The 17000-nt window shown below is 27.1% G+C and overlaps 1 protein-coding gene across 2 annotated transcripts in view; it reads left to right on the top strand.

Moving 5' to 3' along the window:
• The first annotated feature begins 2924 nt into the window (after positions 1–2924).
• The window catches only part of Nep2 (M13 family metallopeptidase neprilysin 2), a 32211-nt gene continuing 18135 nt past the window's right edge, over positions 2925–17000 (top strand). For both annotated transcript variants that reach the window (XM_029300319.2, XM_029300320.2), the window contains exon 1: positions 2925–3225. In XM_029300319.2, the coding sequence (XP_029156152.1) occupies positions 3194–3225 (32 nt within the window). In that variant the 5' untranslated portion in view covers positions 2925–3193. The remainder of the gene's footprint in view (positions 3226–17000) is intronic.

The following is a 17000-nucleotide window of genomic DNA, read 5'->3' on the forward strand; positions in this document are numbered from 1 at the left end:
CGTTTAATCAATATTCGATCGAGTGACGCATTTTTGCACGAAAACAAAGTGCGCGCCTTTTCATAAGAAGCGAATACAAAGAGAAGTGCATTTAGCAGTGACAAATCGCAGAAGTATTCATCGACAATCGCAAAGGCTTTTCATCAAGTTTCTGTGCTACGTCACGTAACCCGATTAGCATTCGTCCTTAGTCATTACCCTTAATGAAACTTTGCGGTTTATAAGAGCTATGCTCTTCTGCCAAAAAAAACCTGTTTTATGTATAAGAAGGCAAAGGATAAACAGAACATCAACCGCAATCGTGCGTATCGATTGTTTCCCTTTAAAGCGATACGGTATATCGACGTTTCCGTGAAATTACGAACGAATTCTAAAAATGTTCACACAGTTGAACAATTTCTGTTCAATTTGACAGATATCACATATCCCAAACGGTCCACAGAAATTTTTCTGTTAATTTAACGTAATATGGATATGTTAAATGAAGACACAAATATTGTGTTAATATTGTAACACAAAATAAATGCAAAACTTCCAATAATTTAAAATAAATTTTGTGTAAAATTAACATACTTTTAATGTAGAAATTAATGTAGAAAATTTAATGTAGAAAATCAACATTTTTTTCTGTAAATGTTAACAGATAAATCTTGTCACTAATAAAACAGAACATATTTAGTGTGTAAAATTAAAAACACATTGTGTTATTTTAACATTTTTTTCAGTTGTTTTAATAATTTAACATTTAAGTTCAATTAACAAAACAGTCATATGTTAAATTAACACATGAATGTGTTAAATATTTAACATAAAAATTTTAACGGGGACCGTTTTTAACAAAAAAAACACACTGAAAAAAAAGTTTGTTAAATTAACAAATATGTAGTTTAATACGTTCAAATGAATCATTTATTTGAAACAAATAAATATTTATTTGTTTCAAGTACATGATTTATTTGAACGTATTGAACTAAATATTTGTTCGTTAACAAACTTTTTTTCAATGCACAAATTTTTCTACTGTGATTCTATATTCTACGGAAATTAAAGAATTAATGAAGCTGTAAGTGTGATGAAAATAATGGTAACAAAAAAATTTATTTATCAAAACTCTCTATCTCTGCAAGGTGAGAGACGTCAAGATTGTCAAAGTTATCCTTGAATTGGCGAAGCCGCAAGTCGATCATCGTGTCAATGCAATCGACAATTGCACGCGCGTCTTATGTAAGTTCAAACCCTACCTTAATTTATAACTAGGTTCTAGTTATAAAGTGGGATTTCCGTCCTTGTTTAAGATACACCGTCGAGAAGTTTCGAGGTTGTTCTTATTAATAATGACTAACTGCTTACGCAATGCTCTTAAGAGGTGCAGCGAACCAAGTTTCCGAAACTCGGCCAAATTCACGCATTTTATTATTTAGTGAGTTCATTCTTATTGTTAAATTCCATTATATTAAAAATATCTATGAGACTCATTATCAATCATTATTATCGATGTTAATTTAGGTCTTCATACATGACATTAATAGTATGTCAAATTATTATTTTTGTGATGATATATATAGGCCGATTTCGATGATATATTTGCATGAAATCAAAATAAATGAATAAATATATGTTATACATTAGCGCATAAAATTAAAGCTTAATATTTGATTGCGCTTAATGCACGCGAATTTGTAAATATTTAAAATATTTACTTAACTTGAGAAAATATATTTATTTAAGTGAGTTATCAATTTTCTGTTAAATATTTCATCAATTATAGTCAAGCCTAGAGATTTGAAAATATACATTAAAATAATTTTTAAAATATTTTAATTCATCTAAATTATTGAAAAGAGAAAAAGAGAAAAAAGAATTAAATATAATTGATATACCTATACTTTAGATTTTCCTAGATAAATGAAATACAATTGAAGATAAGTGAAATTACAATGGAACATATTCTTAGAACATTAGATAACATATTCTTGGAACATTTTAAATAAATTGCACTATTAATCATTCCTGCAACGTCATGTCACACCGAATTTTGCGAATGACTCATTATATCCTTATCTTATCAATAAATTTGTCAAAATGATCCTTTTAACATCCGGATATGCGTCAGTTTCGCCATAACATTTCTTTAACTAAATCATTAAAATGAAAATCGCCGGGCGCTGTAATGAGGAAGTATCTCCTTACTATTCAAATCGGCGCACCGAGACTATAATACCCGCCAGAGTTTAAACTTCAAATTTAAGATGGGAGTGTTTTTTATAGCTCTATCTTCGTAATTTCTCATCGTGCTTTCGATTTTATTTACATCAAAATTTCAATTATTAAACTGTAACGTAATGTAAATAACGTCACTAATTCATAATAAAATACAAGACAGTATTTAAAAAAATTTTGTTTGCAAAAATTATTATAAAATATATAATTAGGAAAAAGAAGGAGAGAGAGAATTTAAATACATTTTTTTAAACACAATAAGTTTCCAAATCTATTTCACTGAAGATGTTTTATAATGTTTATGAAAATTTCTTCAGTGTATATCTAATGATATTAAATCTTAAAATCTTTCTAAAGAATTAAAATTCAAAAATTGCATGTGTCATGTTTATAAAAAATAATTAATACTTTCTTTATATATATATATATATATATATATATATATATTTTTTTTTTTTAAGAATGCGTAATTTTAAAAAGAATTCTAAATTGTTGCGAAACAGTAAAAAGCTTGAATATGTTTTGCTATTCGAGCAAGACGCTTGAGTTTTTGCGGTAATTTGACCGAATCGAAAAAATGTTTGGGAAACACAGGAATTTGCGCGCGCGAGAGAGCGAGAGAGAGGGAAAGAGAGGGCGCGAAAGGAAGGGAGAGGAGTTTAAATACGAGCAGAAGCGCGCGCGCTACTTCAGTCCGGCGCTAACAGTCCAAACTGATTGGTATCCGGATCTCGGAGAAAGGAAGCAACCTTTCTCCCTCCTTCCATAATCCCTTTTTAATTTCCCTGAAACAAAGAAAAGTCGAACGGAAAAGCGCGGGAAAAAGGCCTGGGTTGACTTTTGAAAAACCGCGCGAATTTGCCAGCTGAATTTAAATCGGTGGAACGAAAGTGAGTGTGATTATGTGCTAGTGCCAGAATCGAAGGAAAGAACATATAACAATAAGACACAATAGAAAGAAACAATAATCGCTATGACCAACAGTATGAAGCAAACGGTTATCAAGTGAGTTAACATATATAATTGTTAGATAAGCAGCAATAACAATCTTCTGCGATAATATTGTAGTTATTCACGAGTATTTTTTTTTGAGGAATTTTTTTCACCCTAAAGCGCACCTATTGTATCTCTAACATGTCGATTAATATGCGACTTTTAACATTATTGCAACAAGATGCAATGTTATTCTAACGTAATGTTATACAAATGGAATAATCAAATGCAAATAATAATGAATGGTGCTTTCATAAAGATTGAATTATTCATGAAAGACAAATAGTAAATTGATTTCTATGAAAACATATATCGGATCTTTTCAACATTTTGTTTGCAAAATGTTGGCAACTCGAAATGTAATTTTAATTTAATTTTATCGTTCTATTTCGAAGTGGATATTAAATAAAAAATATATATATATAGAAATAAAATAAGAATATATATAAAATGTCATTCATATATCATTTATTCAAATCTTTGAATAGATTTTATAATTAATAATCGTTTATCAAAAATATTAATATGCTAATAATTATAAATGTTTCTAATTTTAAATAACATTAAATGTTCAGAAATTTTCATAAATAAAATTTTTCTGAAAGAGTACAAGTATAACAAAATCGTATACTTTCATTTCAAGTAAATTTTATTTTATGCTCTATACAAACCAAAACCTTCGACAGATATCTTTTTGAACTTCTTTATTTAAAATAAAAAAAAAACGTTTACATTAACATAAAAAAGACACGTGTCTAGCAGTCGTAAACTGCTGACGTGCCAGTCATACCGGAACACTTTTTGTGTCCTTTCTTTTTTCCTCTCACGTATTAGTAAAGTTTTACTTTTACTATGGTCTACGTGTTTGCACCTTATGCAACGTTGCTTAAAAAACTGGTTGTTCGGTGAAACCAGTGAATTCAATTGAAATAAAGAAATATTTCATAAGAAAAGAAAGTGTATTATTAAATTCGATAACGAATCGCACTTATACAAATTATCAATCGATTTGATATATCAAAAGTTTTTGAAATGTTACACTTTTCTGTTACATCTTAAATAAATACCAGTAAATAATTAAATAATTACAAAATAAAATAAATAATTACAAAAGTAAATAATAAATAAATTAATAAATAATAAATAAATAACTTTTTATTAAATAATTATAAATTAAATACTCGCTATAAAAATTTAGCAGAATAAAATTAAATTCCGTAAAATAACCATGGGATAATTTTTATGAAAAATATACGCGTATCTTATGAAATAAAAGAACATTTTCCGATCATCAAGCAAATCATTGGTCTAATGTTTTAGATCTAGCATATATCGATGCAAGACATTGTTAGATCTCATGTCTAGAGTTCTTGTATTAACACAAGACTGATAATTCACTCGAGTAAGAAAATTTCTACTTATTTATGTATATATAGACTTTATGTATGGTACACTATAAAAAAAATCTTAACTTGACTAAACCTTTCAACTAAATCACTATTTTGTTAATTGACAATATATTAGTATTTAAATAATTCAAATATACGTTTTGTTAGATTTAATATGTAACATTTAATTTAAATATTTTTATACGTTCAATTAACAAAATAATATTTAGTTGAAAAGCTTAGTCAAATTAACAAATTTTTTTACAGTGTATAGACTTATCAACTTTTAAACGATTATTAAATTATATCTTGTTTAAAGCCCGGGGCTACGCAAATGCAGACGCATCATTTTCGCGTTGCTCCAATTATTACGACGATTATGTAAGTCTATTATGATTGTCTTGTCGTTATGATAAACAAACTTTGCAACTGTGACTGGCTGAGACCAGATTTTATTAGTATAGAGCACTCGTGCATCTCGTGAATCTACTTTGCTTTGCTATTATCTTCTCTTATCAAGATGTAAATACGTTATCTACCATTTCGTCTCTGTGCAAATAATTAACAAAAAAATCGGAAAATATAAAGGGCTCATTATAAATAAATCAAATTTCAATCAATATGCATTATAAGATTATCGCTGTCGAATTAAAAATTCAATCGTTTGAAAAAATACAATTAATTCTGCGAATATTATACAAATATTATAAAATTAAATTAATACACGCGAAACTAATAATTTTTTTTCTTATTATTAAGTTAATTCATGATTCAAATTTCGCTATATAGATAATTAATAAATCACTTCTTCTAAGAAACCAGTATTATTCATGAAATGTAATTATTTTATCTATTGCAAGAAATTAAGAATATATTATTTATGAATCAGGACTTAATTATTATACTGTTTTCTGTAAATATAAAAATTCAGTTTGTTAAATAAAACAAAACTTATTTATAAATCAATCCGATAATAAAGTGTTGTACATATTAAAATAAACTTACATTGAACTTACATACACAGTTGAAAAATTTCTGTTAAAAATTTGACAGATATCACATGTCCCAACCGGTCCACAGAAATTTTTGTGTTAATTTAACATAATATGGATATGTTAAATGGAGACACAAATATTGTGTTAATAATTTAACACAAAATAAATGCAAAACTTCAAATAATTTAAAATAAATTGTAAAAATTAATGTAGAAAATTTAATGTAGAAAATCAACATTTTTTTCTGTAAATTAATTTTAACAGATAAATCTCATCACTAATAAAGCATAATATATTTATTGTGTAAAATTAAAAATAGATGCACATTATGCTATTTTTACATTTTTTCAGTTGTTTTAATAATTTAACATTTAAGTTTAATTAACAGAACAGTAATATGTTTATGAACGCATGAATGTGTAAAATATTGAACACGAAAATTTTGATGGGGATCGTTTTTAACAAAAAAACAAATTTTTCTACTGTGCAGAGCTGAATCTGAATCACGTCCATTTATCGCTTGCCATGACAAATTGCGATATCGACTTACCCGATTCTACTTAATGCATTTTGATAGGCAAAGGAAAGAACGCGCAGCGCTTTAGCGCAACGATGAGAGAAATCTCGCGATTTCAATGCACGGGACAGCCGGTGATAAAACGTACCAGGCGTTGATGTTACAACGAGAGAGTTGACCGGCCATTGCGCCGCACGGAGGAATGTAAAAAAAGAGAGGACAGAGAATGTTGACAGAAGAAAAATCCTATATATCTATATATATTCCCTGAAAAAAAATATCCGTCTCTTTCTTAACGGGTTCCGCTAATAAATATTCGCGCGCAATGTCGTGTTTCTTTCTCCTTGTAACCTTGACTTTTTGCATGCTGAATATACATTATGAACATCTGCACATAAAATATTTTCCATTACCGACACTCCTCTCGTTTGGACGGAAACGCGTATTCGAAAAAAAAATTCTTCGCTTATTGCGATCACAGTAGAAAAATTGGTGTTTTCTTGTTAAAAACGGTCCCCGTTAAAATTTTTGTGTTAAATATTTTATACATTTATGTGTTAATTTTACATATTCTGTTACTTGAACTTAAATGTTAAATTATTAAAACAACTGAAAAAAATATAAAAATAACAATGTGTATTTATTTTTAATTTTACACAATAAATATGTTATGCTTTATTAGTGCCAAGATTTATCTGTTTCAATTTACAGGAAAAAATGTTGATTTTTTATTTTATAATATAAGTACGAATGATAAAGTATAAAATTAACATATTTTTTTCTTAATTTTTACATTAAAAGTATGTTAATTTAATACAAAATTTACTTTAAATTATTTGAAGTTTTGCATTTATTTTTTGTTAAAATATAAACACAATATTTATGTCTCCATTTAACTTATTCATATTATTTTAAATTAACACAAAAATTTTCGTGAACCATTTAGACATGTGATATCTGTTAAAAACAGAAATTTTTCAACTGTAAAAAGATATAATACGGAAATTTGAATCGCGTAGCCTATTTGCGCGAAGGAATTTGTACTTATATAACTCTGAAATTATAATTGTCAAATGTGTCTCTGCGTAATACATATTTCATAAGATTAAATAACAAATATATTAAACACGTCGATATGTATTCTTCGCCTCGATGTATCATAATAATTTATAATAATAATCTACGACGTTAAATATCTTTTCATTCGTTATACAAGGAAATTATATGATTTTCAAGTTATAATAATAGTTTGTTGATCATTCTACGATAAAAAAGTCAGGATATTAAATTTTTTTATGTAGGAGATGCTAAAGTAATTTGCATATTATAAATGGCATCTTCAAATCAATATGAATATATGATGTTCAACTTTAAAAGTCAACTAATACATCGAATATTAAAATTTCATAAAATTTTCTGGTAGTAAGAAGAGAATATAAAAAGATTCAGTCAAAAATATAAGAGAACACAAATTAAAATTATAAATTTATAATATCTATACTATTTAGAAATCATTTATAGATAATAGATTTGAAAAGTTAAATGTGCTTAGTGTTTATCTTACATTACGTCAAATTTTACATTATATAAGTAAATGAAAAATATAAATAGATTTAATTGAGTTTTAAATGCTTATCATGCTTTAAAGACTAGAAAAAATTAATTTAAAAAAATTATTTATCAGCAGAATATTGCACTTGTGCCTTGTTATAATATTTTCCATACTAATTGGACAAACAACCTCAAGATGAATAAAATATAAAATATTTAATAAAATATAAAATAAATATACTGAAAATTATAATATTCGAGATTAGGCTCGTGTATTAAAAATAATCTGGAGTATAACTTAAGTTGGCTTTTTTTTAATGTCCTCCAAATAAATATACATTTGTAATATAAATTCAGGTAAAAAACGGTTAGCCAGACTAAAAGCCAAGCACAGAAAAATATCTTCTTTAATTTAAACATTTCAGTCGATAGTGTTCTTCCTTTGGATCATCTTCAGCAAATCGTTAACAAAAAATTTATATGTTTTGATATCCACATTTTTATTCTTACATCCTTGGTAAATCTTCAAAGCGATTGAAGACGATCGAAAAATCGAAACAAAGAACGAGGAAAGAAAACGCAAACAACCATGATCTCAGCAATATACAAAACAGTACATCAATATACCTGTTTTATATATCGCTGAGGTCACAACGTAGGTGTTTTTCGCTCCTTGTTCTTCATCTCGTTTTCTATGTTTTGAAAACCAAGAACATAAGACGTAGGTAAAAAAATATTTACATATAAGTTATTTTCTTAAACGAGCTGCTAAAGATAATTCAAAGAAAAGACCAAAATATTCAAATGAAACAAAGATTTTAAAATAAATTTGTTGCGCCTAATTTTTTTCTACTCTTTGTCGTTATCAACCCATTTTCTGAATTTGTATTTTTATATCATAGCCTTTTCATTTTATTATATATATTATATATATAATTGCTATAATTATAATAATAAAATAAAATGATATAATTATTATATTATGCATATATTAATATACTTAATAATTTATATAAAATATATATATTTATATTAATATATAATAATAATTATATGTAATGATATAATATAATTAATGATTTTTCGGTTGAATAAAGATTTTTTCGTATGCAGAAGTAAGTCAGTATGTTTGAAAAGACGATAAAGCGTTGTGTTGTAAAACACACGGAATGACGAACTTATATCGAACCTGCTCGAACGATTGGTGAAAGTTTCTTGCGAAGTACGTTGAATGCGTTTATGGTTCATGGTGCAAGTTTACAAACGCTTGTATCCCGAGTTATTACAGCGTTACGACAGCCGCGCCATCACGATGTAATATGTATGTAAAATTCGTGCGATGGAACGATCTCGTTTAACATCCTCATGAATAAACCGAGTCGCAATAAATTGATTTCACGGAAGTGTAAACTTGACAATGCATTTTGTACGATGCACGTGTTTTTTCCTTGTCCGCGCTTGTAACACACGTCCTAAAAGATTTCTAAATATATACATAGCTGCAAATTATATTCAGAAATTAGGAAGTTTGTAAAAAAAAATAGTATTCGAAGGATAATGAAGTTTTATAGTTTATGATACTCGTCAATCATATGTGATGCCTTTTTAATAAATCTTCGAGATTTATTATTTGCAAAAAAATATGTTTTCTTCGAAATTACACAACTTGCATACTATATTTATTTTTTTGTGTATTACATATTATTTTATATATTATAATGATCAAACGAGGCTCCATATCCAAATAATTTTCATAAACACATTCACGTAGTCCTATATTTGCCTTAATTGCAAAATTACGATAATTTTCCTCCGCTTCTTCGAATATCGACAATATCTTTGTCTTACAATGGAATGACTAATAATAATCTTGGAATTTATTATGCAAATACACCTCGTGCACGGACAATTATTTGCAACTTGCAAAATGGCATTAATACAACGGCTTATTAGACGTCAAATAATGTCAGGATGTAACGAACAATTAATATATAATCGTGTGCATCATATTATTATTGGTATAACGTGAGAAACTACCTTGATGAAACTTGTTAATCTCACTCTTCGTCTCTCTCTCTTTTACTAATATTGCTAATATTAAAATAATATAGTGGATAATTTCAGATGCGACAAAGTATCCATTGTAATAATTTTAATACTTGTTCTTTAAAATTCTAAGTATAATCTAGTAAGTAAATGTAAAAGTTACAGTGTACATACACTTTCAACATTTTTATATTTCTAAATGTGTGTGTACATTTATTTCACTAAGTAATCTCATTTTTTCTCTCGGCATAAATTTTGCTACGCGAAAACTAAAAATAAAAATTTAATAAAAATAGTTTCTTTTTATATGAAAAATTAATAAATAAATTCGCAAAAAAATATATGTATATAGTTACTCTTTTTTGCAAATTTATAATTATATTTAGATCTCAAATTGCATTTTATTTAAACATGTACGAATATAAAACAATGTTTTTTGATATGTTAGTTGATGATTAATTTTGTTGAAATTATGAAATAATAAATAATAAATTTCAACAATGATTTTTAAAATACTAACATTATAAAATATTAAATTGACTTGTCCAACAAAAAAATATTAAAATTTACGTTAAATCATATTTTTAAATGAGTGCACGTTTCATAACAAACATTGCAACTGACTTTTCGCTTACTCGGCAACATGCTTTATCAAGTGGACTACTGATCGAATAAATATCTGACCTTGTACAAATTACGACGTAAATGATAAAAGTAGGGTAGCATTTTGTATGATAGCAAGAAAGTTAAATAGAATGAGAAAGATGAGAAACTAACGAAGTAATGATTTCAAAGTTGATTTTTCGTCCTATCAAATCGTTATTTTTTTCTTACTTATCTCTAATTATCTATATAAAACAGTAAATGAACATCAGTACATAAAGAAACAGATTAAAAAAGACACTATGTAATAAAGATAAATTCTTGTTTAATCTGCTCTGTTTAAAGAACATAATCATTTCATGATGAGAAATAGATATTTATGTTTCTTTAACCTCCTTTTTTTAGTGAATATCAACAAAAAATTGAAGAAAAAAGTTTAGAATTCTCTCAACAAAAAAACATTATAATTTCAAGTAATCATGACAAATATTTTCACTTAATTTTTATAGACTTATTGTCTCAATCAGATGTATTTTTTATGTAAAAAGTTATCTTGTAATAAGTTTCAAATTATTTATAATTTCTCATAAGAATCGAACTCTTTTTATTTTCACGTAATGCAAGATTATAAATAGAATTACATAATTCTATGATTTGCAACATAATCAATATCCTATATACACATTTTTCATACGATATATTTATAAATTTTCTAAACTCTTTCCTCTAGTTTTCTTATCTATATATTATAGATGCTAAATCATTATAATAATTTATTCATGTATAGTGTTATATCTGTTCAAAATATAATAAAATTGTTTCATTAAGTTACAATTTATTTACAAAGGTAAAAACTTCTCTCTCATAAGTTAATAATTGATATATTTATAAGGTCACCTCGCTTCTATGAGATACGTAAAAAAATATTGTCACGGTTATTCTGTATGTTTTATTGACATGAATCGACATTACATGACGAAATTTCGTAATTACATTCCTTTCCTGCACAACTGATCCGATTAATAATTATTTATTTTATTAATATTTGGAAAAATGAGTATGGTATGGTCACTTTGTACAGAAAATTACATTTGTACGAAACGTTCGAGTTGTTTTGTCTCCAATTTGCCTAACTGCTCTAAAATAACTCTAAAATAGATAATATTATACCTTAAAACACGCATCGACAATTTTGACGTATCGTAGCATTTAAAATGATTAAAAAACCATTTTCCTTAAAAAACAATCATGCATATATTTAGAAAATATTTTTGAGAGGTATCTATGTAAAAATATTTAAGATAAAAATTTTGTATCGTAACAATTAAAAAATATATTAGTCGCAATTAAATTGATATTTCAAAGGGGAGATTCGTAACATGTCAAGAACGAGAATCGAAATCAATTTGAGCGTACTTAAAGAAGATCTTCCTATCCCATCTTTAACCTTACAAGTTTGCAAAGGTCGACTGAAAGACGGAAGAGTTATGCGCTAATCTGCACGCCAATTGTTATAATTCGATGATTGCGTACAAAATTGCGAACAAAAAGCTCGCGACTCGACCTAAGTTCCTTCGCGCGCGATATCTTCTCCAAAGTGAAAATTTACAGTTACATCGTCATCGTTATATAGTCACTATCGTTATCGTCATCGTTGTCCACTCAAATAAGTGGCCCCTGGTTGACCTCCTTGTCGTACAACGGGAATATCGAAAATATATATACGCGAAAGCTCGACCGACGTACACTTGTTGCCTGTCAAAAGGACACCTCACCTACTATCCCGTTAAAAATGCACGAATGATACACCTGCACGAAGAGACATCAAATTTTTAGACTCACTTATTCCTCGTTTTTTTAAGGCGAAAATAAAATAATGAATGTGGAATATTTTTCAATCACTTATTTGATTTAAATTATATATAATTACACTACGTATATTCCTTTTATCCGAGAAATTATACAAGTAATGTACTAAAAAACTTTTAGCTTATAAATATTTTTATATAGATACCTCTCAAAAAAAAATTTCCTAAATATTTCTGATATTTAATGTTGTTCATTAAAAACAAATATTCAAATATTAAATAAAAATATATATATATACATATATATAAATAACAAAATAATTGAAATATAATTGAAAAACATTTTATTGTAGGAATATAACTCGTTTATATATGCATGATTGTTTTTTACTAAAAATGTTTTTTAACCATTTTTAAATTATTTTATTATTTATATATGTATATATATAATTTATACTTAATATTCGAAATTTAGTTTTCAATGAGTGAGCAACATTAAATATCAGATGTTTATGAATTAATCATCAATATATAGTAATTTAAAAAATATATAATATTTTAAATAATAGTAATTTAAATAATAATAATTTAAAAAATAATTTGGAATAAATAACTACAAATAGCGGCTGACGAAAAGTTCTATTATGCTGTGTTCCCTGCCATGCATAAGAAACGAGTTATAATCCTATATACATATATATCTAACGAGGATACTATATATAACGAACGACTCTCTGGCGATTGGTTATCGCATGCATTATAATACACCGTCGAGTCGACGGTGATGCAGTGTGTTATCGTGTAATTTACGAGAATTGGAAAATTTACCATCATCATCAGGGTTACTCACGAGGAATTGTGCGACGTCGCGAGTGTGAACAGATTCAAAAAATGAGACGCACGTGTGGAAAGATGAACAAACTGCGAAAATAGTTGCAATAAATTTAAAACGAGCCGTAAAGATAGCAAGGCCACGAAGTTAAAAAAACCGTTCGTCAAGATAACGAAATGAACAATCGTATAATGGGGTTTAAAGTGTACCGAGAGAGATTACGAGAAGTTCATAGAATAATAATAATCTGAATATAATCAATATCTTAATGCATTTTTCTCTTTTTTATGTTAACACAATTATAGAACAGATCTATCGCATATCTAGAATCTCTCCTAAAGAGAAAATTAAAAATCATCTGAGAAAATTACGGCGATTATTTAGCATTAAAAGGTGTCGACCGTTAATCCTAGCCAATCCTATCATTAGCTAATATCGGAGTAATGTCTAGCAGCATCGCGTCCCCATTTAAAAAAAAAAAAAAACAATTTACATGTATAAAGAAGAATCAGAGTTGAGTAAGTCAATGATTTTTTTAAACTAAGTTAAATTAAAGTTAATTGCTTATAAAATTAATTTAGTTAAGTTAAAAGTTGTATGAACAAAAAAATAGGTCAGTTCAAGTTAAATTAAGATTAAATTAACGGAAGTTAAATCAAAAGTTAATTTTTAAAAATATTATTTATATATTAAATTAGAATATTGTTAATTTTGTCAATTCTTTTAAAATATATAATAATGAAAACAAAGAAATTTTATAAATATAAATTTAACATATATAAGATAGGCAATAAGAGCCAAATCGCGGATGACAGTGCGTTATTCTAAACGAAACTAAATTTTTTCGTTAGAATTAAATACCTGTGCACAAGGCACCAAATTTTTACTTGGACACGGCCAAGATATAAAAGAGATAAAAGAAATTTTAATTTTTATATAGAAATATATTTTTTGGTAATTACAATTGATGACAAATGAACATAAAAATTAATAATACTTTAATTTAAAAATAATACGTTCATAACTTAAAAAAAAAGAATAATGGTATTCAGAGATAAAAAAAATTTAACTTAGGAAAAAAGTTAATAAGTTTAAGATCAAAAATAACTAGTTGAAGTTAAAAATTAATACACGGAGAGAATTTTCTGTTAGAATTTATCACAATAAAAAATATTAACATGTACATAGTAAATTTTATCATAGTAAAATTCATCGAACATATTTTATATTTTATTGTGGTAAATATTTATCAAAGAAATTCTTATAAAATTCTTCCAATATCATATTGTCCATAATTACCATAATTTTCAGGGTAAATTCTAAGAGAAAATTTTCTGTGTGTACATTTTAAATTAACTAAACCAAGTTAAAAATTATTAACTTTTTAACTTTTTTAACTAATCTAGTTGTTACCCAACTCTGAGAAGAATAAACATAAAATAGCCACGTTTCTCTTGCCTATTATTCGCTTCCACTTGCACATATCTTGATGGTGTATTTTTAATAGCAAAGGCGATGCGATGCGTGATAGACACTTTTATACTCTACACGTATTCCATGAAGAGGGTCGGGAAGAGACGATTAAGAGGCGCTAGGTCACGGCACGTGAAGGCGATGCCGCTCTGCTTGTTCATGCATCTGCATGTTCATTATGATGCAGCTCGCGCCTCGCCTCGCCTTTCTGTCCGGACCTGGAGTGCGACACAGTTTCGCGGTCGCGTTATTCTGTCGAAACGCATCGGAGCATATCCGCGAGGACAACGACGTGTTCCCGATAACACGCATATCACGAAAATCGATTTGCCAGGAACGGGAAACTGGGAGATCGATTGCCAATTACGCGAACGCAATGGAATCAGTCGCTTCAGGAAGAGTAATTTTGCTCGAAAAAAAGGAGCTTTATACTTTTTCAAAAATTTGAAATTATAAAAAAATCTAAAATAAGGGAAAAAATATAAAATATAAAAAATATTTTTAAAATTATGTACAGTTATGTTTATAGATAAAATTGTTCCAATGTACCATCTCCTTTTCTTTCGCATAAAAATGCAAAATATAAAAAAATATAAAATGATGGGGAAAAATGAAAAAATATTTTAAAAAATTATATACAGTTATATGTTTGTAGATAAAATAATTTTATAATATAATGAATTTCTTTTGAGATTCTATTTCGAAAATATCTCAAACGAATTTCTTTAAAAACTATCTTCTTTTTTTGTCTAAAAATACGAAAGTGAAGAATAGTAAATCTTATATAATTTGAAACTTTATATGATTTGAAGAATCAACAGTGCTTCATACAGAGATTATGCACGAACGAGTGAATGCAGCGTGAAAATTTATCATAAGCTCGCTAAAAATTACGCTTATTCGCACGTCTGTTTATTTCGTCAGCTGATGTCGTTTGCAAAAATGCACGTGCTTGCACGTGCATGTCTGGGGAAATAATTATATCTCATATCGTAATGCCTTACGCATTTTATCTGTCGATTATCACTTTTCATCTCGCAAGGTCTTCGAAACCGGAACTTAATCATTTTCTAAAACATACTTAATTTTCTTTCTTAATTCAAGAAGGAAAATTAAAGTATAAATTATTTTTTAATATATGCTAGATTAATCAATAAATATATATATATTAATTATTCGGGTTAAGTATAATATATGTATATACAGAGTTGGATAAGTTAATGATTTTTTTAAACTCAGTTAAGTTAAAGTTAGTTGCTTATAAAATTAATGTAGTTAAGTTAAAAGTTAAAGTTGAATCAAAAGTTAATTTTTAAAAACATTATTTATATTACATTAAAATTTTGTTTGTTAATTCCTTTAAAATTTATAATAAAAAAATTTTGATTTTTATATATAGAAATATATTTTTTGGTAATTACAATTGAACATAAAAATTAATAATACTTTAATTTAAAAACAATAATGGTATTCAGAGATTTAAAAAAATTTAATTTACGAAAAAGTTAATAAGTTTAAGGTCAAAAATAACTATAGTTAAAGTTAAAAATTCATACATTTTAAATGATCTAAGCTACGTTAAAAGTTATTAACTTTTAACTAATTAACTAGTTATTACCCAACCCTGTGTACACTGAAAAAAAGTTTGTTAAATGAACAAATATTTAGTTCAATTCGTTCAAATAAATAATTTATTTGAAACAAATAAATATGTATTTGTTTCAAATAAATGATTCATTTGAACGTATTGAACTAAATATTTGTTAATTTAACAAATTTTTTTCAATGTACATATAATATAATATGAAAAGTATAAAATATCTCTACTGCGTTTTTCCATCCACGCGATTACGATTGTGAATAAATTACGCTGAATAATATTAGATTCGTTAAACTCGCCGTGAGATAAGCTACAACGTTTTACTATAAAATTTGACTCGATTACATTACACGATACAGATATGATCTTGTATGTATATCAATTTTGCATACCGACCGCCTCGTCGATCAATCCATCGCGATTCGACGATGCGGCTTGATTGCTTGGTTAGTGGCGCGACAAATATGGAATATAGATTGCAATCTCTCGTCGATCCCCGAGAGGCAAATGCCGTAAAATCGGAGGATAATCATATCCTATCCTTTTTTCCACGGTCTTTCGTTACACGGTTGATATTCCGATGCGCAGTTATTCCGAAGCGTTGACATGAATATGTAATAACGACGGAACAGTAAGGCACGATATAACGAAGAAATTACCCGCGACCCATTCCATTATTTCCATACGAATTGAATGTGTTAGGAAAAAAACAGAAATATCATATCGAAACTAATATAACATCTCTTGTTTTAGAGTTTCTACACGAAAAAAAATTAGCTGTCATAATTACATTTTTGCTGCCTCTATATTACACATGAAATTTATAGTTATATATAGTTAGTATTTTAAATTTTTAGTTATAGGTGCACGGAAAAAAATTATATAGCTGTAGTTAAATTTTAATTGTCCCCATATTACAACCTGAAATTTAGTTATTGTGCCTAAATTTTAACTGTGATAGCTGATATTTTTTA

Source organism: Nylanderia fulva, unplaced genomic scaffold (assembly GCF_048542155.1).
Source record: "Nylanderia fulva isolate GAGA-0341 unplaced genomic scaffold, ASM4854215v1 Scaffold31, whole genome shotgun sequence".
Classification (NCBI taxonomy): Eukaryota; Metazoa; Arthropoda; class Insecta; order Hymenoptera; family Formicidae; genus Nylanderia; species Nylanderia fulva.